General features: G+C 39.1%; 2 protein-coding genes across 4 annotated transcripts in view; both read left to right on the forward strand.

The window, feature by feature from the left end:
• The first annotated feature begins 3,597 nt into the window (after positions 1–3,597).
• On the forward strand, positions 3,598–8,266 carry rps21 (ribosomal protein S21). The gene is made up of 6 exons (XM_067526122.1): positions 3,598–3,666; positions 4,136–4,218; positions 4,800–4,863; positions 6,591–6,662; positions 6,792–6,847; positions 8,203–8,266. Exons 2-6 carry the CDS (start codon positions 4,169–4,171, stop codon positions 8,210–8,212), a joined length of 252 nt encoding a protein of 83 aa, XP_067382223.1. The 5' UTR covers positions 3,598–3,666; positions 4,136–4,168; the 3' UTR covers positions 8,213–8,266.
• Positions 8,267–21,661: 13,395 nt separating this feature from the next.
• The window catches only part of lama5 (laminin, alpha 5), a 102,441-nt gene continuing 98,534 nt past the window's right edge, over positions 21,662–25,568 (forward strand). For all 3 annotated transcript variants that reach the window (XM_067526106.1, XM_067526105.1, XM_067526107.1), the window contains exon 1: positions 21,662–22,203. In XM_067526106.1, coding sequence (XP_067382207.1) covers positions 21,901–22,203 — 303 coding nt within the window. In that variant the 5' untranslated portion in view covers positions 21,662–21,900. The remainder of the gene's footprint in view (positions 22,204–25,568) is intronic.

A 25,568-nucleotide genomic window follows, 5' to 3' on the forward strand; every position in this document is an offset into this window, starting at 1 on the left:
CTTTGTCGGGATTTTAAATAGGAATGCTATAAAAAAGCATATAAAGTTCCTAATAATGTGTATATATAAAATATCAGCTCCATAAATGTCCAATTTCCATAAAAGGAAATTATTATATATAAAATTATTATTATATTTATTATATATTAATTATTGTATATTTAAAAAAATTAAGAACTGAAAGAGGTTTGATAAAGTTGTTAATGACGAAAACTAAATGCATACTTTTGATAACGACTCAAGTAACTGATCTTTTATACATTGAATTTATGGCTTTTTAAAGATCCACTGACACACACATACACACATACACAAAATCATGAAGTCACAAATGAAGATCCAATTGAGATTAAATGTACTCTTGATGCCCGCCTCTGTTGTGCAAATGTTCTTTCGTAACAGCAGGCAGTGGATAAAAAGAGGAAAAGGGGCAGTGACAGGTAGACACAACAGCTCATTGACAGAGGATCCTGCTGAGTTTAGACAAGCTAATAGACGCACACGTTACTTTCACTTTGATTTCACTTCATTTGCAAGAGTTCAAGCCTCAGCATGAACTGCACTGCTCTACTGGTGAGTGACAGATCCCAGCAAAACTTCTGTGAAATGATTTCTCTCAATAATTTATTTATTTTGTATTTGGTATTTATTTTATTGAAGCAACATTGAAATTCTTTGGGGATTTTAAGCTTAAACTTGGTGGTTGATGGTGAAGATATATGATAAAATGCAAAGACACAAATGTGATGTGCAGCAAAGATGGAAGAGGAACAGAAACTCAGAAAAGTCTCTGGTTGGCTGATTGTTTGGCAAAAGTTAAACGACAGATTGTAAAACTAATGACGTGACTCTTAAAAAGTATCACTGTGTATTTGTGTGTTTGCAGCTCTTACTGGTACTGATGGTGACAGCGTGGGGCCACCCTGTACCCAACATTGAGAATCATGATAAGTGTCACAATGCAACAAATAACACTTACCGCACACTTCACTTCAAACATGTGTCCGACCTCCACAACTCTTCAATTGCACTCTGGAAAATGGGGTAAGTTGTCTTTCTGTTGGACAGAAGGAGCAGCATAGTAAGACATTCTGTAACTAATTCTAATACTAAATGTATATTTGACTGCAGTACTGCAACTTTTGAATTACTTGTAATTAAATATTTCCATTTTCTGTTACCATTATTTTAATTCCACTGTGGTGTGAACATTGTAATTGACAGTTCCAGTTAATCTGCAGATGCCGATTCCTAATACAAAATGTATACAACTAATAGCCTAAGTTATAAACCATAGTTAGGATTCAATCACCCATCAATACATAAAGTTGTTACTATCAGCTCCATTTTACCTGCTGCAACATTATTGATGTTACACATGAATAAATACAATGAAATGAGCAATTCTCTGTGAGTATTTTTGTTGCCGACTTAAGGAAACGTTTCAATGCAGCACTTTTACTAGTAACTAAGTCTTCCTACACTGGTAATGATACAATTGCTGAAACATTACAGAACAAATCAACAAATGATTTGTACTGTACTAAAACAAGCAGATATGTGAAAGCTGAAGCTCTCTAAACTCTGGATCATCCTCCTCTTTTAGCCTTGTTTCCTTCTCTGTTTCCAACTGATAACTCATCTTTTTTTTCTTTTATTCCACAGTTTTAAAACTATAGCAAGTACACACTCCGTACTGCGAGTTCCTTATGCTGAATGCATTGAGTGTACTGAACCAGACCTGATTATCAAGCCAATCCTATTTCAAGTTTCTATCTACAAGGAAGACAATGGCATCTGGTGGAGGTGTCCCTATGACCTGCAAGTTGGATGTACCTGTGTCAAGAAACAATAACCAAGGAACAGGACAATTTCTAGTTTTTGGTGTAGTTGCAGTTTTACAAAGTTGTGCCTTTTTAATATAGATTAAGTCATAAACATAGGTTTATGACTTTAGTCTTATAGTATACTACAACACTTATTTCTGTTTTTGTCAAAATCTTGAAAATACTTTTACTCGTATTATTGTCAAGATTTTACTGCTACTATATATTTGGTGAACAGATATCTGTCTTTTTTATTTATGGGTTAGAACTAAATCCAGGATATATTTATACAACAACTCAATATTTTTTTATGACTGGCTAAATATAATTTATTTGAAGACATGGTCATAGCAGCAGTCGTATACTTTATATACTTTATATGTCAGTGACATTAACTCTATACAAAACATGTTTTACATGTGATATATTGCTATGTATTTTGGCAGTTTTAAACATTTCAAAGCAAGATGTTGTCAGGAAAAGAAAAATAACTAAATGCTTTGTAACATGTGAAATGGGAATATTACACATTTGTTATGTGTATCATGTAATCTACAATAACAACAACCTATAGTATTTGTGTTCCATACAAATGTGAAAGATTGTGTTTGGCATTGTATGCTTTGGAAGATGTGGCCTTGCTTGAGTCTTCTAAACTTGAATAAATTAAAAGATATAAAAGAAAAGTATAATCAGAATGGTTGCTCCTGCTTTGTGACAACAGTTTGAGGAAGGCTCTCTCCTCCTATAAAACCAGAGAAACTGGCTTTCCAGTGTGATGGTCCTGCAGTGACTAATCTGCACAATGTCCTGATTTCAACAATATTTAACGTCTTTGCCACTCACTATGGCCCAATATCATGTTTAAACTTCACTGTCCAAAGGTGTTGCACGGGGCTGAAATTCCAACCCTTTCAATGTTAAGCTTGTTAACATGTATGATGGTCCACCAGCTCCAAACCTGGGCAGATGAGTAAGCCAGGCACCCAAACAAGCAAAAAAAAAGTCTCAGTTAAATCTCACTTTTAGAAGTTTACTGAAGGATTATATTTAGTTCCTAACTTTGAAGTGCATCTCTTTGTGCTCTAGGCTACACATAATTTCTGTGGATGACATAGAGTCAAAAGTTGCTGTCTGATGAAGCAGTTTGTTGTTCACCAATATGATACCAATTTTTAACTGACACAGTCTCAGACTGAGCTGACATACACTCCAGTGGTTATCTATTTGAGCTAAAAGGCGATCACATGTAGGATCCTTTCATATTGTTTTCTTGATGAATACATATATATATATATATATATATATAAAGAAATCCTCTGCCACCCATAATATGAGCAACAGGCCAAAGCCCTTTCTTCCCTTTTCACAGGGATTCAATGACTGTCCTAGATTGGCACATTGCGTATACAGAAATTATGCTTAAACAAAAATACGGATAAGAATTTGTTGATGGGAGACAGACAAACGTGGAAATTTCTTGCTAAATTCAACATTTAAATTTAAGGGAAATATTATCACGTCATTGTGTTCATACCAATTATAATGACTTTTATTCCCCCATACAACTTTTAATAATTAGGTCTGTTTCTTTTTTTTAACATATTCTCACTTTTCCAAATGACGAATGGATTGTTTCCATGGGAAAGAAAATTCTATCTAGGCAAAACTTCCATCTCCGCAAATTTTCCAAAATACAGATGCAGCGCGTGTTTGCATGGCCAGCGCTCGATTCTGTTCGTACTTGTAATGGTTTGTCCAGCAGGTGGCGACAAACACGTACAGACATTGTTTCCGGGTCAGCAGTTCTTTCTTTCCTGTCGGCCATTTGTCTGATACGGTAGGTGTCTTTTCAGCTCTCGTCTATAAAACGTTGAAAGTAGGTATCTGTCTTTATATAGCAGTACTGTCTGTGGTGTTAGTCGGAGTTATTGTGACTGTGTAGCTGTGTATAATGTTTTTTTGGTGTTTAACGTAAGTGAAGTGATAAATTACTTCGTAAGTGTGTGAGAGCTGCCGCACGCGGCCGCGAGTGCGTTTCGCATGGTAACAGACTTGCTAACTAGCTAACGTTGACATGCTGAGGGCAGTATATAGGCTCATCTTAAAAAATTAAATTATTATTCACAAATTGTGTGTGTGTGTCGGCACTGTGGGCTGTTTTACAATGAACCTTCTAGTAACGCGGCTGTTGAGCCTCAAAAAGTTTTAAAATGTAGCTACTAGCCAACGTGTTAACACTATGGTAGCTAGTCAGCATCATGCGTCTGCTCTTCTGATTTGTCTTGGTCTGTTTTGATGCCTTGTAGATCTGTAGGCGACCACCAGATCAACATTTCAACATGCAGAACGACGCGGGTGAATTTGTAGACCTCTACGTCCCAAGAAAATGGTGAGTTAACGTTACAGTAACGTCAGTATAACGTGCAGAAGAATGAAAGTGAATTGAGAATCTCGTGTCTAGAACACTACAAATTAAAACTACGTTATACTCGAAGACGACCGGGGAGGGGAGAAATACAAACTTGTTTTATTAAAATTAAGTCATAAATCCACGTGAAAGTGTCTCACGTTTTGTAAAGCATCAACGTCATTTAGCTAAAAGAAGTTACAGAAAGCAGTGATACATTACAGCTCCATTAAATTGATGTTTTCTTTTGCAACTGATTCCCAGCAGCTAGATTACAGTACAAATCTTATCAGGGACACAGTTTAGTATCAGTTTAGTAAAACAAAATCAAAACTCAAGACTATCATTTTTCTTTGGCTGATGTGCTCATTGCTGTTGCCTGGATTTTTATAGAAGTAGAACTAGTTTTGTACTCCTGGAAAACAATGCATGGGATATAAACATTTCACAGTAATTACGAAATATTTTGTAAAGCTGATGGGTTTTCTGTAATTTTCCTGCTTAAATGTGTTTGGATTTTTCTGGAAAGTGAAATACTGTGTGTGTATGTATGTATGTTGCAGCTCTGCCAGCAACAGAATCATTGGCGCCAAGGACCACGCCTCCATCCAAATCAACATTGCTGAGGTAATAGGCTGATTTAATGTTTGTGTAGCTGCACCTTAGCTCTTTTGTTTAATTCTAATGCAAAACTTGTGATTCAATATGCAGAAAACAAACTTGATGTTCATCTATTTAGAAACTAATAACGTTTGTTTAAACAGCTAGTGAACTGAACATGATGTGTAGGTTTTTGAGATGCATATAGAGAAGTCATCATATGAGGAAGAAAAGGACCACACAAGCTTAATAACAATGTGGGAAAAGATTGTAACCTCTGAATCTTGGCCTTTTGGATCTGTGTAGATGACTTAAGCCACAAGGCCCAAAAAAAGTGCTTTTCCTTAACTGCCAAGACAAGTTTGCTGTTTATAAGGACTTTCAGTAGCTTGACTTTCAGTAGCTTCACTTTCAGTGTTGTTATTGCATAGCACAATAAGGTGTGTGTTGTTAAAATTTGCATGGAGTCAGTCATAATACAACACAGTAGCACTGAGGTTGAGGGGGAAAAGAAGCAGGACTTTTCCAGTAGTCAGACTTTACAATGTGGAAACAGGAAAAGGGCTGGACCTCAGTGGCATGTAGACTCAAAACATGTGGATGCGAAACACCAGTAGCCCAGGATATCAGCTGAGGTGTATTTGGATCAGAGGAAGTTTTTCATAGATTTTTGAGTTCCCCCTTTTTGTGTGTTCAGATTGCAGGAATTAGACTGTAAAAGGTCTTGGAACATTGTTTTGAGGGACCAGTTGTGCTCCTACTGCAGTGTAGAATGCTTGTATAGCTGATTATGAACCATATTTATATGTTTAAGCTGATCAGCAGACCAGTGAGCCAATCTAGAGCTGGAAGGGGGGCCAAATTGTGTGATTTTGGTCCAAGGATTCCTGCTGTATTAGATTTTTTTTTTTTTTTTTTTTCCCCTCCATTTGATGATGTAGCCATTTTATCTAAATTGTTAAAATTTTGACCTGCCGTTTTACCTGCTTTAAGACAGCAGCAATATCAGCATTGTGGGGACCATTTAGGACAAATCAGAAGCGGATATCAGCACAAAGTTCAGCCCAGCTAAGACTGCGTCTAACTCGGTGACTCCCCGGGGAGGGTGAGGTGTGTGGCAGTCAGTCCTATTGTAGCTAAAAACAAATCAATATAAGGGAAACGACCTTGGCTGATGTGGAATTCTGTCATCACTTGTTGTGTGTCAATGCAGTTGAAATGCAAAAAGGTTTGAGTATATGGTGGTGAAGGCATGAGTAATAATTTTATCAGTCAGGGATGAATAGAATGGGAAATTTTATATTTAAAATGTATGTATGAGCAAGATCTCTGGAGGAGTTCAGGTGATATAACAGAACTTTGGACAATATTTACAGTGGTCATGGTTTTTGGGGATGAATGAAACAGGCCTACAGCCGAGGTAAACAACTAATTCATGCTGACAAGCGATGAAACATGAGTAGACGATATTCAGTGTTGGTTTTTAAGTCAACAATGGTCATCACTTGTATTTTGATTGTGGACAATACAATTGATTTTGAAAATGACAAGTTCTCTTTTGTTGCTTGTTATACATGGAGACTTTTCAGGAAGTAGAACAGTTTAGAAACAAAAGTGAAGTCTGTGGAATAAACTACAGAATATCTTAAACAGTAGAAATATTAATAAAGGCTTATCTAGCCACAAGCTGCGTGCTTCCTGTGTGCAACAGTTTGTTTTAAATGTGATTTAAGTGTTAACTCTGTCCTCTGCAGGTTGACAAGGTGACTGGTCGCTTCAATGGTCAGTTCAAGACCTATGCTATCTGTGGAGCTATTCGCAGAATGGTATGTCTCTGCTGCAGTGTTCTTTAATTGCTGAATCATTATGGTTAGGTAAACTTGCTACTGTGTTTAGGCTGCTTTTAATTGTAAAAGCTTTTGTCTGAATGCGTATATATTTTCCTCTTCTTACAGGGCGAGTCTGATGACTCCATCTTGAGGCTGGCAAAAAATGATGCAGTTGTTGCAAAGTAAGAACCTGCTGTCATATTTTAGCAGTCTGTGTATAATAGGGCAACCACTGCTATTGTAAATTTTAACATGGCTTGGTTAAAATTGGTCAGTCATTTCAAAAAAAAGTGGCAGTCCCATAGCATATCATATTAAAATACGCATAGTTACGGTCAGAATTATTAGCTCCCAGGTAACTATGTACATTTTTATAAAAATCAGTGGTATTTGCACAACAAATTCAGTGGTAAGACCCCTAATTGGTACATATTGAGCACAAATAAATCTTAGGCTTTGCATAGCAAATATAGCCTAATGAAAATTAAAGTGGTCATCAACACATGAGCAACTACTCCCCATTGGGATTTAAGGGACTCCAGTGAACGTTGCTAGTGGCACTTGAACACTTGATTGAGAAAGGCACTTATTAAATTCCTGGTAAGAAGTAAGTTCATCATGCCAAAAAAGTAAAATTAATCTGGAGCTCAGATGATGGTGGATGCTCATCATAGTCTCATTGCAAAACTCAAGGTGACACATTCTGTTACAAACAAGCATGGGTGTAGTCAGAATTGCAATATTTCACAAACTGATAAGTTTCCCAGGTCCCCACAGACCTAAATCATGGTGGGTGCAGACACAGCAGCATATCAAAGGCAGACTAAATTTGTCCTCAACAATTGAAAACAGAAAAAGTTTTGGAAATCTGTCCTTAGGCCTGGTGAGACCAAACCTAAGCTGTTTGGACAGATTGATACATAATTGTTACAGTTCCCATTGTTTAACCTGGTGGTATGAGTTATTTGCTGAAGAGCTGACTTGCTGCTTTAAGCCCAGGGAGCCTTCTTTGGGTGTATAGGATCACAAAGAGAGAAATTGTGTTGACATTTTGAAGGATAATGTAAAGTCTGCCAGGCTAACTTTAGGTTGCTGCCGGGTCTTCCAGAAAGACAGTGAAACAAAATATATAATAAAGTTGTTTTAAAATTTCTTGAAGGTCACTGAAATCAAGGGCTGGGAATATCCCCCTCAGAGCCCAGACCGTAATGCAATTGAAAATCTGTGGCCGGATTTTAAGATTATTACCTATGCTCACAAACAATGCAATTTGCCAGAAGAATGGGCAAAGATCCCTATAAAGAGAAGTGCTAACCTATTTAGGAACTACCATAAGAGGTTGTCAATCGTGAGTCAAAAGATTACACAATTGACTATTATTTGTGAGAGCGCTAATAATTTTGGCCTTGTTGTTGTTAAACTAAACACTTTGTTTATGGTCATTTCTGTGGAATGATACATATGTAGTACATAGTTTAGTGCATAGTAGTCCTAGACAATAAACAACATAAATGTATTCTTTCATCTTGTTTCACAGGAACTTCTGAGGGCGACACTGAAATTTTGGAAATATATAAAATAAAATGGAGGAGAGAAACAAACAGTCTTTCTTGTCACTTCTTTAATGGGAATTGAACCTTTTATTGAACAATTGCATCATCCTCCCTCAGTGTAACATGAAGTTGGTTAGCTTATGGTTAAAACATCAAGTTGAGTCTTAAAGACAGTCATTATTTGCATAGCGACAGCTAAAATGTTTTGGAGGTTTTTTGTTTTAAATTACAACAGTTCAATACACATATTGTTTTAAATTCTAAACTGTGGGCATTCAAATGGGGTAGTAGCTTATTCAGACCAGCAGAGAGCAGCATTGAATTACAGTGCATTCAGAAAGAATGAACTTTTTTCCACATTTTATGTGCAGCCTTGATCCAAAATGAATCAAATTCATTATTTTCCTCGTAATTCTACAAACAATACCCCATAATTAGAATGAATGTACATAATTATTCATGACATTCAAAATTGAGTAATGGTGCATCCTGTTTCCATTTATCATCCTTGAGATGTTGCTACAACTTGATTTTAGTCCAACTGTCAGAAATTCAGGTGATTGCAGATGATTTGGAAACACATACACCTGTGTATATATGGTCCCACTGTTAACAGTGCATATAAATGGTAAATGCTCTGCTCTTATATAGCACTTTTCTACCTATTAGCACTCAAAGCGGTTTACACCCATTCACACTCACAATCACACTCATACAGGTGACAGGTGACTCATACACCGATGGTGGAGCTGCTATGCAGCTGGCCAACACTCACCGGGAGCAACTAAGTTGGGGTTCAGTGTCTTGCTCAAGGACACTTTGACATGTGACTGGAAGAGGTGGGGATTGAACCAACAACTGTGAGATTGGTGGACAACCACTCTACCTTCCTGCGCCAGAGCTGCCCACAAGTCACATGTCAGAGCACAAACCAAACCATGAAGACTGGAGGAATTGTCTGTAGACCCCAGTGACATGATTGTATTGAGGTCTGGGAAGGGTACAGAAATTTTTCTGCAGCATTTAAGGGCCCAATGAGCACAGGGGACAAAGTCAAGGAGGTGACCAAGAACCCGATGGCCACTCTGAAAGAGCTCCAGCGTTTCTCTGTGGATAGAGCAGAACCTTCCAGAAGAACAACCATCTCTTCAGCAGTGGCCAGAAGGAAACGCCTTCCCAGAAAAAGGCACATGGCCACCTGGCTGAAAGAGTAAAACATTTCTCTGGTCTAATGAAACAAACACTGAACTCTTTGGCCTGAATACTTACAAAACAATATTTCTGTAAGTTTTTATTTCTTTCATTTTTGTTTTTTTAAATAAATCTGTTCAAGATTTCTAACAAACGTTTCATATCATTATTCGGTATTTTTTGTAGAATTTTGAATACTTTCTGGCTTTTTTCTGACTTTTACGGATGACTGTAAATTAAGTTTCCTTATAAACTGGTGTTCCATGTTCAGCTCATGCACATCCTTCCTGTCTGCGGTAGATGTGTTATTATATTTTGTCTCATTTAACTATTATCCTATTAATTAATATTTAAACTAATATTAGCATTTACATGAAGATGTGGTTTATAATTTGTGAATATTTCTCTAACATGTGGAACAGTGCTGCTATTCTATTGCAATGAGTGCTTGCGTCAGTGTGTGGTGAAAGAAGAAACGTAGGGCTGGAATTTAAAAATTCAGTTTAGTTTTTTTTTACAGCACACAAATGCAAAATACTAAACATGACAAGATGAACAAAAATACATAATAGGATTGAGGCAAAACAGGAGCAAAATAAATATGATCAAAGGGTATACCAACATAATGATATTTGGTCCAAGTTGACAAGAAATAAAAGAAGGGAGTTAATAAAAGCACTTGCATATGAAACTGCTTGGTAAATTAAATTGTTCTAAAAAGCTCTAGTAAAGTAAAAAAAAGATGGCATCAGGTCAAATGTAAATGTTGTTAAACATGCTTTGAATAAACCAATAATTATAAGTGAGTAATGCAGGTGGAACACTGGTCAGGAAACCAGGAGGGATCAGGTTCCAGGACAGTAAAACCCTTAAAAAGTTGTTGCTATCACACAAATGGGTCATATCAGGTTTGGTCTGATTTAGTGCTGTACACATTTGGTTTGGGTTATAGCTTCAGGTAGTAGTTTTTACCAGCAACCTGACTCTAAAATACAACACTAACACAAATGCTGCTGTTTCAGGCTTGAACATGTTGAAGTTGTTTGTGAGCTGTCTGGAATCAAACACATAATGTTGATCCAGGATTGTGCAGCCCTCTGTTAAGACTTTAAATATTGCTAACAGAACATCTCAGTGACATGTGACAGATCTACTGTGTGCAGTGGACCATCTGGCTTTCAAAGACAGACAAGGAGATGACATGAGTCTGAATAACAGGGCGAGGTGCATGCACTGAGAGGCTACAGTGCTCATTTAGGCTATATGGTGTGTGGAGGTGATGGAGCAGTTTCAGCCTCACTGATAGCTGTCATTAACTGTGGTTTTACTGCTGTGTTCCCACACGTGTATTTGGGATGTTGTCATTGTCCCTATCACCTCCTCTCTTCTCTGTCATTTTCCCATAGGACTTGACTGGACTGTACAGGCAGGGGAAGATTTGTACTATCTCCCTCCTCTTGCCTGTCGAGTTCACATACTCTACTGAAACGTCACCTGGAAAGCTGTGAACTGAACCAATGTTAATCAGGGAAAGATCATCAAATAAGAAAATCAGATGTCAGGTTAGAAATTTTATAGTATATACAACAAACTAATATTTTAAGAATTAAAATTTCAAGAATGTCGCAAGACACTGAACCCCTAACAGCCCGTTCTCATCCCCAGCTGTGCAGTGCTGGTTTAAGCCCAGTAGAAATTGGGGAGGGTTGCATCAGGAAGAGCATCCGGCATAAAAACTGTGCCAAGTCAACATGCGGGCAATGATCTACTGTGGCGACGCTGAACTTGCGGGATAAACCGAAAGGCCTTAAAAAAAACTTAAAAAAATACAAGCATTAATAAGTCAAGCTTTTTACTAAGTGCACACTATTTGTAATTTTACACTGTCTGTAATAAAATCATCTGGTGTAAGGTTTCAAATAGTCATATTTGGCACAGTTTCATTAGGTTTTGAGCTCCTTCAGCCTCAGTCAATGAGCAGTTAATTGACAAAGTATAAAGGTGGAATCTGATTGGTCCTCCTGTAAACATCCTTAACATTGATTGGTTGTTTATAGACAGACTCTTAAAGCACTAAGTTAGAGGGTGTGTTTGGACATTTATGTCTGAACTTATTCAGACAAAATTGTCAGATAAAACCTTATCCAAAGAGAGATAGAACCTAAGGCCATGAAATATTCTGATAATCGATTGATTGTTTTGGTAATTAAGGCATAAATACCCATTTGCAGACCCTAGCATCTCAAGTGTTGAGGATTTTATGCATTTATTTCATTCATCATAGTCTTGTTATTCATCACAGTTATCTTTATTTATTTATTTTAGGTCAGATCCATAATTCATTTTTGCATAGTAAATAATTAGTTGGAGGTGTACCAGGAAAGTACAATCAAAATTTTAATTTATCCAACAAACTAACCAACATTTTCAGAAAGTTTAGAGTTTTTTCTGAAATGCAATGCAAACTAAAATTTGTGATAATTAGCTTGAAGATTTATTTAATTGGAAAAAGTATAAAGAATAGCTTCTCAGTGTTTTCATTGACTAAATTAATTGTCCATCCATTATCTGTAACCACTCCTGTGTAGGGTTGTGGGGGGGAAGGGGGGGGGGGGGGGCTGGAGCCTCTCCGAGCTATCATAGGGTGAGAGCTGGGGTACACACTAGTCACCAGTCTATCTCAGGGCTCTAGGGGACTTCATTATATTTTGTAAATAGAAGCAAATTTATAGTTTTATGCCTTGCACTAAAAAAAAGTTGGGAAAGATGCAAACTAAGACTGAAAGGTTTATAAGCTCTTTAAGGAACACTTTTCTGGATTATTTGGAATTTAGCAGGTTAATTGGTAAAGGTGATGGGGTAGGATCAGTTCTTCCCAACCACGTTGATGTGCCCCTGGGAAAGATCTGTGCCAAATCAACATGTGGACATATAATCCGCTTTGCCGACCCTGAACTCACAGGATAAGCCGAAAAAACAAAAATAATAATAAGTATTATATATAAGTAATATAATTGGTAAAAGGTGATGTTTTTCATTACTGGGTATAAGAAGAGCATCCATCATTACAAGCAAAGATGGGCTATGGCTCACTGCTATGAACCAAACTTTCGGAGAAAATTGTCAATCGGTTCAAGAAGAGAATTTCTCAAAGCAATATTGCAAACACTTTTGATCTTTAAACATCTACATCTACATTTTCCAACACTATCCCCAGTTCAGATTGTGCTGTTTAATAAACAGTGGTAAACATGAATCTATTCCCATTTTTTGAGTGTGTTGCACATATCATACTCTAAATTTGCTTATATTTACAAAATGAAATTAAAATGGATAGTAAAACTTAAATTGGTTCTGTGTACTTATGTCAGATAAAAATTGGTTTTATAAAATTTGAGAAGAAGTTCCAACTTTTCAGAAATATGGTTTGAGGTTGCTGCGTTATTGTGAACTTGATGACAGATGTTTTTCTTTTTGAAATCTCTAAGATGATAAGACAGACCTGTTAACACTTAGTTTTAGTCATTTTTTTAACTAAAGGTCTTTGCGTAACACACGCACACACACACACACACACACACACAGAAATTGTATCTGCATCTGAATCAAATGCTGACATTAGTGTGTTATGTTTCTGAGCCTTTTGCAAGGAGCCGCCATCAAGTCACTACTCGTCAAACAATGATCTTAACATGAATGGGGGTTAGAATGGACGCCCCTCACTCTCCCCCCTGAATCCTTTCACCTGGCCCCCTGCATACCTTACACACACACCCTTATGCAGACAAAGAACACTGTGTTTCCGCTGTCACCCAAGGGATGTATATGTTTGTGTGTATGCTTCCACCATCATATTTTTTCTATCAGCACTGCAGGTTGTGTGTATGTCAGTGAAGCAGCCTAATGTTTTCTGACCTCTGACCTTGGCCTCATTTCCATCTTAATGAAGTATTAGTTTCAAGATTGCGGCTCTGTCCTGCTGCCCAGACATTTTTTTAGGAAGCAGCAGCAGCAGCAGCAGCAAACAGGGCTACCACCTCAAACCCTCATTAGAATAAGCCAGAGGATAATTCAGACTAGATTCAAACGAAATCTCATCTAGCTCCTAAATAGTTGAAAAGCTTCTCTTGTCATACAGTTTCTCTTCTGACTTTGTTCTTTGGCCAGTTCTCTGAACCTGCAGAACATGTGTGTCTCCTCCTCTCCATCCTCTTTTGTTCTTTATTAGTCACGGCTCTCTCTCTTTCTTCACCTCTGTTTTTCTATCTCTCTTGCTCATCCTTTTGTCCATTCTCAGCTACCGCCTGGCTTGTCTCTTTGTCCTTGTTCAGGCGCCAGCAGACTTAAAAGTAGGCAAGTTCAAGGGAGAGAAAGGTGCTGAAAGAGACATTGATGAGAGATAAAGACAAAAACAAAGAGAATGGGGCTGGATGGATTGAGTAAATTGGTCCTGCAATTAGAAGTAAAGTTTATTCAAATATTAAGAGAAAGCTAACATTTGTTATTGCTGTGCATGATAATAATAATTATTATAATGTATCAGATATTTATTTCAACAGATCAGATAATTCGATCTTATATCAGTTCAGTTGGAACTATTTTTGCAGAAATGCAGAACTTCTAAAACGCAATAAAGGTTTTTTAAAATTTGCTTAAATTTTTATTAATCAGTCTATCAATACAAACCTACATGCGGACAAAAAATCAGCTGTGGTGACCCTGAACTCGGGATTAGCCGAAAGGACAAAAAATAAAAAACATATAAACAGAAAGCTAACAACAAGAATGCAACCACAAGGGGACACAAGCCAGTGTCTTCTTGTGCCAGTCCCAAGTCTAGATAAATGCAGAGGGTTGTGTCAGGAAGGGCATCCGACGTAAAACACATGCCAAATCAAACATGCGAATCATGACTTTCACACCAAAAATGTCTCTCAAACCGGATCGGTCGGGGCCCAGGTTAACAACGACGTCCAACAAATTGGACTTCTGTTGGTCAAAGAAAGAGAGGAGGAAGGTGTGTTCGTAGGCAGAGAGAGAAGAGGAAAGCTGAGAATGTAGGACTGACAGTAGGGACTTTGAATGTTGGTACTATGACAGGGAAGGATAGAGAGTTGATTGACATGATGCAGAGAAGGAAGGTGGACATAATGTGTGTCCAGGAGACCAGGTGGAAAGGTAGCAAGGCTAAAAGCTTAGGAGCAGGGTTCAAGTTGTTCTACCATGGGTCAGATAGGAAGAGAAATGGAGTAGGGGTTATATTGAAAGAGGATTTTGTGAGGAATGCTCTAGAAGTGAAAAGAGTATCAGACAGGTCCGATGTTCAATGTTGAGAGTAATTATGCCCCACAGGTAGGATGTCAGTTAGAATAGAAGGAGAAATTCTGGAGTGAGTTAGATGAAGTGATGCAGAGCATCCCCAGAGGTGAGAGAGGTTTGGTCTTCAGGACAGGAACGCAGAAGGACAGATGGTGGTAGACTTTGCTAGGAGGATGGAAATGGCTGTAGTGAACACTTTCTTCCAGAAGCGGCAGGAACATAGGGTGACATATAAGAAGCACTCAGGTAGACTACATCTTGTGTAGACGTTGTAATCTGAAAGAGATCAGTGAAGCATCGGTAGGGGAGAGTGTAGCCAGACAACACAGGATGGTGGTGTGTAAAATGATGCTGGTGGTGAGGAAGATAAGGAGGACTAAGGCAGAGCAGAGGATGAAGTAGTGGAAGTTGAAAGTGGAAGAATTTTGTGTAGTTTTCAGGGAGGAGCTTAGACAGGCTCTCAGGTGCTTCCAGATGACTGGACCACTACAGCTATGTGATCAGGGACACAGGTAGGAGGGTACTCGGTGTGTCATCTGGAAAGAGGAAAGTGGACAAGGAGACTTGGTGCTGGAATTAGGAAGTTCAGGAGTGTATACAGAGAAAGAGGTTAGCTAAGAAGAAGTGGGACACTGAGAGGACTGAAGAGAGTAGACAGGAGTACAGGGAGATGCAGCATAAGGTGAAGGTAGAGGTGGCAAAGGCCAAACAAAGAGCATATGAGGACTTGTATGCTAGGTTGGACACTAAAGAGGGAGAGGTGGATTTGTACTGGTTGGCCAGACAAAGAGATAGAGACGGGAAGGATGTGCAGCAGGTTAGTGTGATTAAAGATAAGGATGGAAATGTATTGACAGGTGCCAGGAGTGTGATAAGAAGATGGAAGGAGAACTTTGAAGAGTTGATGAACGAGGAAAATGAAAGGGAACGAAGAGTAGAAGAGGGGACTGGTGTGGAGTAGGAAGTAGCAAAGATTAGTAAGAGTGAAGTGAGGAGGACATTGAAGAGGATGAAGAGTGGAAAGGCAGTTGGTCCTGATGACATACCTGTGGAGGTATGGAAGTGTCTAGGAGAGGTGGCAGTAGAGTTTCTGACTAGTTTGTTTAACAAGATCTTGGAGAGTGAGAGGATGCTGAGGACTGGAGGAGAAGTGTACTGGTCCTAATTTTTAAGAACAAGAGGTGAAGGTGCAGGACTTTAAGTACTTAGGGTCAATGGTTCAGAGCAATGGAGAGTGTGGAAAAGAGATGAAGAGGCGAGTGCAAGCAGGTTGGAACGGGTGGAGAAAAGTGTCAGGTGTGTTGTGTAATAATAGAGTATCAGCGAGAATGAAAGGAAAGATGTTCAAGCTGGTGGTGAGACTAGAAATGATGTTCAGCTTAGAGATAGGGGCTGAAGAAAAGACAGGAGGTAGAGCTGGAGGTAGCAGAGCTTAAGATGTTGAGGTTCTCTTTGGGAGTGATGAGGATGGACAGGATCAGGAATGAGGACATCAGAGGGACAGCTCATGTTAGATGTTTTGGAGATAAAGTCAGAGAGGACAGATTGAGGTGGTTTGGACATGTTCAGAGGAGAAACTGTTAATATATTGTATTGTATACATACAATACAATATTTGAATTGTATTGTAGAAGGATGCTGAGGTTGGAGCTGCCAGGCAGGAGGTCTGGAGGAAGACCAAAGAGGAGATTTATGGATGTAGTGAGAGAGGACATGAAATTAGCTGGTGTGAGAAAAGGATGGAGGACAGGGTTAGATGGAGGCACATGATTCACTGTGGTGACACCTGAAAGGGAACAGCTGAAAGAAAAAGAAGATGAAAAGCTAACAACAAGGCACAGCAAACAAGGACAAGAAGTAGAAGACCTAGAAGTATGAGAGTAATCAGTGGGACTAATGCACACAAATAAAAGATAAAAATAAAATGTAAATTCCAATGAAAATAGGAACACAATTAAACAAATCAGCAGTCAGCCAATTCTGCTTTTTACAAAAGAGTTGGATGGACTGTTAGACAAACAGACACATTCACAGACAGACAGGCAACCTCAGACTCTGATCCTTTTTTAATACATTAGAAACATGTGAGGAACAAAAGAAGAGAGAGAGGAGGAGAGAGCCCACCAGGAGTGTGTGTGGTTAGTGGTAAAGGAGACAAAGAGAAGGGCATGTAGGTACCTGCCTCACACATACTCACACTTTATTGTGCTATCAACCCAAAACATCCCCTCCCAGGCCCACAGGACTTCAAACAAACCCGCCCTCAGCACTGTCTATGTGTGTGTGTGTGTGTGTGTGTGTGTGTTTCCATCTTAAAATTCTATCTGATGCACAACGGGACTTGGAACATCTGAGGAATGCTGGAATCAGACAAACAATATTTAGTCAATACTGTTATCATCTGAGTTATGGCTGCAAGAGAGGAAAACATGAATCGTGTGTGTGTGCGTAGCATCTTATGATAAGCAGAGTTTTGGCTAAAGGCAGATAATAGGTGGATTTAGATCAAAGCATGGGGACATGAATAAATGGAGTACAGAGGTCACACATGTATCAAGCATTTTAAAATGCTGTCTCATGTTTTAAATGTGCTAGTTTGGTTTCTAAAGTGTGGACATGTCTCCACCCACCTAGTAACACGATGTGGTCATGTGATAAATAATTATAATTGATAGGTAGATCATCTACCTATCAACCAATATATTAAACGACAAACCTGCTTGCAGGGGCTCTATCGGATACTGGCCCCTGGACAATACATTTCTTGGCCTTATTTCCTCTTCTGTATCTCCTTCCTGCCTTTCCTTCCACTGCTCCCTCTTTTCCTCATCCCCCATTTATTCATTCATTTATTCAGTCATTCTTTTGACAAATTCCAACCACTTCATTTGTGTGTGGACCAGCAGGGGGTAAGGGGGTTCAATTGATGGAGTAGTTAGCAGTTGCCACAACAACAAGTGGCCTACCCTTCACTTCTCTTTTGGTCTCCATAGTAACCAGGAAGTAGATTAGTTATAGAGTTCAGAGAGAAAGAGAGGATTAGTGAGGTGAAACGACAGGCACCATTTCTTCCTCTCCCCTTTTCTCTCTTCTCTTCTTCCTTTCTTTTTCTCCTGGCCTCTTTTCATCCCTTTTCCTTCATTTCAAAGCTCTCTGCTAACATATATCACTCTCTGTATCTAAAGACCACCTGCAAACATGTGTCTAATTGTACTTACCTTCACTTACAGGCACATTTTAGCCAAAAGAAGAAAGTATATTATTATGAAAATAAAAATGAAGACATTTTTGTGACAAAAGCGTGAGTAGTGTTAAATGGACCTTCTGAAAATATATTGCTATAGGCATTTCTTTGCAAAATCTTAACAGATTTAACAGTGTTCTATATGACCACTTTTGTTTAGAACCATATGTCAAGAACAGAGCCTTTACTGTGGGAATTATGGTTCATTGCAGCACAGATTCAGGTCACCTTGTAAGTTTTGTGCTACAGACAAAAGCAAAACTCTATTTTATTTAAAATAGTCATAACTGTTAGATTAGAAGATCTTTCCTATAACCCATATCCTGACTAAGTAAAATAACTTAAACCATAAACCATAAGCAATAAATAATTCAAATTCAATGTCTTCGGAGTTTGGACTAAGCTAGAGCACAATAACCACTAATCTATCCCCAGTGCAACCTGGGAGTCAGCAAACAGCCTGTGGAATGTTCTTGTGTGTCAGTGAATGAAGCCCTGCTGTATTAACACACTGCTTTGAGACTCCTTTAAACTACAGGGGATCAGTGACCCTTGCTCATGCATGTGTGTGTGTGTGTATGTGACACACAGCGGCAGTCCCAAGGTCAGAGTTCAGCATGTGTTTGACAGACTATAAAGGAAGTGGATGTGTAAGATTTCAGGACAGTAGATAGTGTAGACAACACACACAAATTACAACATGTGAATGTCCTCCCAGGAATCTCTAATGTCTTCTCTCAATCTCATCTGTGTGAGTAAGGCATCCTCACTTCGTGTCTCCTTTGTATTTTAACTCTGCTTCCCTTAATATCAATCAGTGAGGAATGTTGTTTTTTTAAATAGACATCCTTTTGAAACCAAAAGGCCCTAAAATATTATATTATCTCACCTGGGTGTGTGTGTGTGTGTGTGTGTGTTTGTGTTTGTGTGTGGCAGAGAAGCTCTTTCATCTTTTAAAGTGGTTCCTGTGATTTAATTAGATGGTGGTGTTCCAGAGACCATGAGAAAGCACACACACACACACACACACACACACACACACACACACACACACACACACACACACACACACACACACACACACACACACACACACACACAGCTGCCCAGGTGTTCCACAAAGCATGCAGAGGGATTTTTGTTGTGATCACAACATTGCACACTAATAGTCTATTGCTTAGACAACAGTTCTTTAATTTTTCACATTTCTTATGATAATCTTAAGTAGTTCCTTGATTCAACAATGTAAAGAAAAAGTGCCTGAGTTTATTACATTTGGTTAACACTGTGCTGGTTTTTGTTCAGGTGTAGGAAGTTAAAAGTCCACAATATGTCATTCCTGAACAAGGATCATCATCTGATTACAATTCAAGCAGACAGAACTGTTGGACCAAATTCACTGAAATGTATCAATTGTAATGTTTCACTCAAAACCACAAATGCCAGCCTCATGGTGGGGCCAGTCCAGAGAATCATTCAAGTCATTCATCAATTCTCAGGGTACAAGAAATGTGAGATATTTCATGTAATTAGTAAAACCTCTGACCTGTTGATGAGGGGATCACCAGAGTCAGTAGGATAACTCCCTTGGGAGCTACAAATGCAATAACTTGATAGCTATTGAGTTACTTTAGCTTGGACTGAACAGCTGACATGGCCATCCATCCAAAAAACAACCTGCGGTTATCTCCAGTGATATGAAATGAAATCTTTGCTCCACCATCTCCACTTTGAGCCAACATTCCTCGAACAAGGGCTCAGAAGGCTTTGTTTGATTCTTCGTGAGTTACTAAACTGTCCTTGATGACAGTCTGTATAGTTGTGCTGTGTCCCAGACAGTAGGCACTAGTTGGACCCCATTGATGGGTTTTCTTTTGATCCAGCATGTTAAATTGGCATCTGTCCCATCTGTTTGAGAGACCAGTCTGATTGTTTGCTCATCTTACTAAATCTGTGCATGTGGGAGCCTGGTGGTTCAGTTGTAGAATATTAAGTTGGGATGCAGAAGGCTGCGGGTTCAAATCTCACCCCACCAGCTGTGGCCCCACCCAGCCACCAAGGGCCACCTTGATCTTTGACTAAATCTGTGCAAACATGGTATTAACAAGGTAATTTCCTTTATCCGAAACATCCTCTATTAAAACTAGTTTTAAAAGCTGTGATGAGGGAGAATGGTGTGAAAAAGGAAATCCACAGTCGCAGGTCCTCCACTTTGTCTTCTTCTGTCACAGACACACAGTCTGGCCAACAGCAGTAGGAAGAAGACAAAAGTCTATGGGACAGTCTGACAGCTCCCAGGGAGAGAGACGAGATTAGAGAGTGAGAGGAGAACAGATTATAAGCAGAGAAGAAGAATGACAGGCCTCTACTGTCTCGTGCCGACAAACACACAAAGCAAGAATCACCTAAACAAACAATTACTGTGTACTTAACATACAGCTCTGCTGATAAAAGACTGAGAGATGGGGCTGAAAGCTCTGGAAAATTCTTGGGAAGTGGAATTTGAATTACAAAGTAAGTTATAGTACCTCATACTTATATAGTAGACATTTTAGTACCTCATAGTACTGTATTATCTCAATAGACCGCTCTCCTCTCGTCATAACTTTGTGTCTTTCTCTCCCGTACTTGTCTTTGTCCTTCTCGGTCTCCTTTGTGTGTCCCTTTCTGCAGGTGTCCCCAGCTATGTTTTTTCCAGTGCACAGCTACTGGTCCTACCAACCTCCCCAATGTTTTCTTTTCTCTCTTCACTTTCCACTCACCCCAACCTGTCAAGGCAGATGGCCGCCCACCCTCAGCCTGGTTCTGCTGGAGGTTTCTTCCATTAAAGGGGGTTTTCCTCTCCACTGTTGCCTGTTTGCTAAAGTAGGATTTGTTGGGTTTGTCTGTATACTCTTGATTTTATTGTGTAAAGTGCCTTGAGATGATGCTTGACTGAGTATCATATAGATATATCTACATTTCCTCTTCTCAAATACATCAAACCCCACTGTTCCCAGAATATTTAATTTAAACACTGTGAAACTGGGACAATTTGACATCCCAGATCTTCACATTTTAATAGATACATCAGAAAGGACCACAAATAATAGTTTAGGTCATCAAATGTTTCTAGTACCACCTCATTCAGCTGTATTTTTGTTTGTGCTTATAGTATGTGTTGTGTGATGTGTGTGTTGGGTGTGGGCATGGGTGTATGTCTTACACACCTGTCTATTTGAGAGGCTGTCTGCCTTTTTCTCTGTGTGTTTAGGTGTAGTGAGGCCCCTTATGCTGTTTGGAAATTTGTGGGTGTTGACTAATGACTAATTAATGTGAGCAAAGTGAAAGAACAAGTTCAATTCATTATAGGAAAGATAAAAATAGAGGAGAATGGAGAAGAATAGAAAATAGAACAGTGGAAGAAATGAATGAAAGGCTGGGAGAGCAGGGAGGAATGAGTGAGGAAATAGGGACCTAAGTACTAAGTACTTTTCCTGACAATGTTCGGTTTAAACACAAAATTCTCACTTTTGAGACAGACAAACGTAAAAAAAAGTCAAATCTAAATATTTTTTGTTCTTGTGCCTCTAATCCTCCCGTCTAAGTTTATTTTAATTAATTAATGAGCCGCGTTGAAAGCCAGTGACGTAGCTTCGCCATTCAAACACTATAGGCACCGATGTGTCCTAGTCCAACCACTGGGGAAGGGCCAGCACAGGGGGAGGAGGGTATCTGCACATTGGAGTAGGTGCCTGGTGGAGCCGCTAAGACTGAGAGAGAGGACGGGAACATCTCTTCTGTAGTTGCACCAGCTTTTCCTTTATTTTCACCACCCCAAATGATTCTCTCGTGCACAAATTAACTGCTTGTTTCTTAATAAACTCAATTAGATTTATTCCTCTAACTTTTCTACTCGCCCCGGACTGAGCGGAGACAGGTGGAGACGATGGCGAGCGGAGCGGCGCGGCTCGGCGCTGCGCTCTTCCCGGCTCAGCGCACTCAGACGCGGCTCGCGCTGCTGCTGTGGCCGCTGTTGGTGATCTGCTGCCAGTTGGGGTCGACCCAGGAGCTGCCGACCAACGGTGTTAACGGTTATAGTCTGCACCCTCCCTACTTCAACCTGGCCGAGGGCACGAAGATCACTGCTACGGCGACCTGCGGGGTGGAGGAGAGCGGCAGGACGGTTCACGACCTGTACTGCAAACTGGTCGGAGGCCCGGTTTCCGGAGACCCCAGCCAGACCATCCAGGTGAGGAGAGGAAAAACTTTATAAAACTCTTAATAAATTCATTTGTATAGTAGTGAGTTTAAAACTTGTTAGAACCAAATGTTTTTTTCATGTTTTTAACAAGCTTGTCACCATAAAACTGAAGTCTAACCTTCCGTACAGCTTAATTTCCCTCTAATAGCTCTATAATGTAATTCTAAGGGCCATAGGATCGTCGATAGGGTCCTCACGACAATTTTTAATCTCCTATAGCATTGTTTACAACTTGAATCACATCATATCCTAACTGTGATGCATGTAATTGACTTTGCAGAGATTTTAAACCTGATTATGTGCACTATTCCCATCATAAAGTAATCCAGTGTTGTGTTTGTGGTGCAGTTGTGCGTTTACTGTCCTTAATTGGATTTTTATATTGCATTATAGCCTTGTTAGTGTGTCAGAGGTGCTCAGTAGTAGACATAAGTAGAAATAAGTTCTCACCCTGCATTATTTCTTCATTCAGCACTGAGGATACTGTCCTTTAATATGTAGAAATGTTAGTATTTTCAGCTGTCATCCAATATTGTTACATCAGTAAATCATTGAGTTGATTATTGTCTGCATGTTAAGAGTATATTTCTATATAAAAATACCTGGTTTAACTGAACATCTAAAATAGAGTAGAATCACTAACTCCATATAAAAGTGTTAACAGTAGATTGATGAAGTTTTCTGTCATTATATAATCTAAAAACCCAAACAACAATCAAGTTGAACAGAAGGGGTCAGTGTGTGCACCAATCTATAACTGCTCTTCCAAGTCCTTATTTCATGCATGGCTTCATTTGCACTAGTCAGGTTTAACGCAGGGTCCTCATTTTCACTAAGAGTGGACTCATTCAGTTTCCACACCATGCATCATCCATGTGTTTATATTGATGAGGTTTTAATATGTTGATGAGTTTATGAGCACTTAAAAAACAAGCAACAGGCCCATTGTGTGTTTGGTAATGAAGCCTCCAGGTAGTACACACTCAGAGGATTGGTGTTGTTTGATTGGTTAACCATTAAGTCAACCCTGTGGGCGATAACACGGAGGCTTATTGCCTCCTCTCTCTCTGTGTCTCTCTCACTCTCCCACCTGTTCCCTGCATTCCTCACAGTGACTGACCCATGTCCTCCAATCAAGATGAGTTTGTCCACTCTGTTACAGTGATATAATGAGGTTCTGAGCACTGCTTCCTCTGGAGGCGATACTTGTTTAGTGGCTTGTATAGGGAAGGATAGATATGTAACATTAGTGAGATCAGTGTCTGCCATCTCCCCACAGAGGCTCTCAAGTAATATAACTTTTAAACAATGGAGGACAAAATAATTTCACATTAGATTGGAAAAAAACACTGTGTATTAATTAGGTTCAACTGTTAAATCGGTTAAAATCGTTGAAGGATTTGTTCCCACTTTTTACTAAATTAAGCTTGTCCACACTGAGGATTAGTTGAATGTTCCCCTCATCAAAGTTTTCATTTAGTCTTCCTCTGATCTGAAGCTGTGAAGTTGCGGTGCATTTAGTTCAGGAAATCTCGAACATGAACAAACGTACTCATTAGCTCAAGGAAGGGTGCTTTATGTGTACGGGCTAAGAGGTTTAGTGCCCCGCCTCCCCATACACACACACACCTCTGAACAACATGACAGGGAAAACACACACTTCTCTGCATTGTGGTTAATCTTGTTCTGATTTGTCAGCAAGGCATAGGAGTGTTTTTATTAATTAAAAAGCAGCAGGCGGAGATTGGAATGTGTGTGTGTGTGCGTGTGTGTGTGTGTGTGTGTGTGTGTGTGTGTGCGTGCCTGTGATCCAGAAGCTCTGAATCTTCAGAATTGAACGGCTTTCTACATAATAACTGACTTTCATCCCAATGATGTAAACACCTCAATATGAACTGGTAATACTGAAGTGTAATTTGTTGTTTAATTTTTTGGATCTTTTATAACATTATGTGAATATTAGAATGCCAAGGACTTCATTACCTAGAAATGATTGTGATTCCAGATTGTTCATATATTGATGTCAGACAGGAAGAAAGAGGGGCAGACATGTACAAAGACAAGATAAAAGAGAAACACAAAGACAGCAATAGAATAAGAGGAAGAGGTATCAGAAAGGCTACATGTTACATATGTTTACAGAGAAAAATTTGATTGCTTAAAGTGGCAAGTGCTCACAGACTAACACTTTGGCTTTGCCCTGAGGACATGTATTCCTCACTCAGGGACCATTAATTTCTTTAAAACTGAAGGGGCTTAGGGCCTCCACAAACATTTTATTTCATTTCTCACTTTTCCGGTCCCAGATGGCAACATGAAAAAAGTAATAAATCTGAGTTTAATGTCAGAATTCATAGAAAAAGCCTGAGATTAAATGGAGATTAAACCTTATCGGTACCAAAAGCACTTTATATATCATGAAGGGGGGCACATACACAGACTGCTTTTACAGTATCATTTAATTAACATCATATGAAATTGAGGTTCAATGTTTCAATGTGCATTTGTGCGGGGCCAAACAAAACCCAAAAATTATAGACAAAATCCTTAGTTTAAAGTTCAAATGCTAAAGAAAGAGTCAGAACAAGCAAAGCATAAACATACCATTGAATTTACCAGCTATAACCTTACCTGACACCTGTCCACATCTGAATATGCAATAAAGTTGAACTAAATTAGCACACATTTTACTAATCTAAGGGACCGATTAATAATTTTAAAAGGTTACAGCTCTGTAGAGGAGCTAAATCTAAAAAGAAAATGACAGTTGATCTCTGGAAAGTTCAGAGATCAATGGAGGGAGGAAGGCTGAGAGTGGGAGGCAGAGTGAGTAACGACCTTTCACCTCAGTTTGCTACAGTGATAACATCTACTAATCCAAGCTTTTGTTTAGGTCCACTATTGTTTAGATGTGCTAATGCTTACAGAGCTAGCTGTGATTGGATTAAACATTTGGACAACCAAACTGGATTAACTAAGAATGAAGATGCCAAGTAGAATGAGATATTGAAGCACACTTTTGGGCAGCCACTGGTTTCTATTTGACTCCTTACTGTGCTATTAGTGTCCATATTCAATTAGTAAACAGTAAGTAAACTAGTCCCAGTAAGTTGTGCTACTGTAGCTGCGTTGTAAATGTAAAATGACAACAGACTAATTTTATTTAGTACATCATGCTATCATAGTATTGTGTAAACTGGGGCGACTGTGGCCCAGGAAGGTAGAGCGGTTGTCCACCAATCTCACAATTGTTGGTTCAATCCCCGGCTCCTCCGGTCAAATGTCAAAGTGTCCTTGAGCAAGAAAGACACTGAACCCCAACTTAGTTGCTCCCGGTGAGTGTTGGCCAGCTG

The sequence above is a fragment of the Channa argus genome, chromosome 13 (assembly GCF_033026475.1).
Source record: "Channa argus isolate prfri chromosome 13, Channa argus male v1.0, whole genome shotgun sequence".
NCBI lineage: Eukaryota > Metazoa > Chordata > Actinopteri > Anabantiformes > Channidae > Channa > Channa argus.

Bases quoted from the DNA above. Each gene is read 5' to 3' on its own strand.
- rps21 (XM_067526122.1), top strand. From the start codon at position 4,169: ATGCAGAACGACGCGGGTGAATTTGTAGACCTCTACGTCCCAAGAAAA. The intron at 4,864-6,590 runs GTAATAGGCTGA...TGTCCTCTGCAG, and splicing joins TCCAAATCAACATTGCTGAG to GTTGACAAGGTGACTGGTCG. The intron at 6,663-6,791 runs GTATGTCTCTGC...CTCTTCTTACAG, and splicing joins GTGGAGCTATTCGCAGAATG to GGCGAGTCTGATGACTCCAT.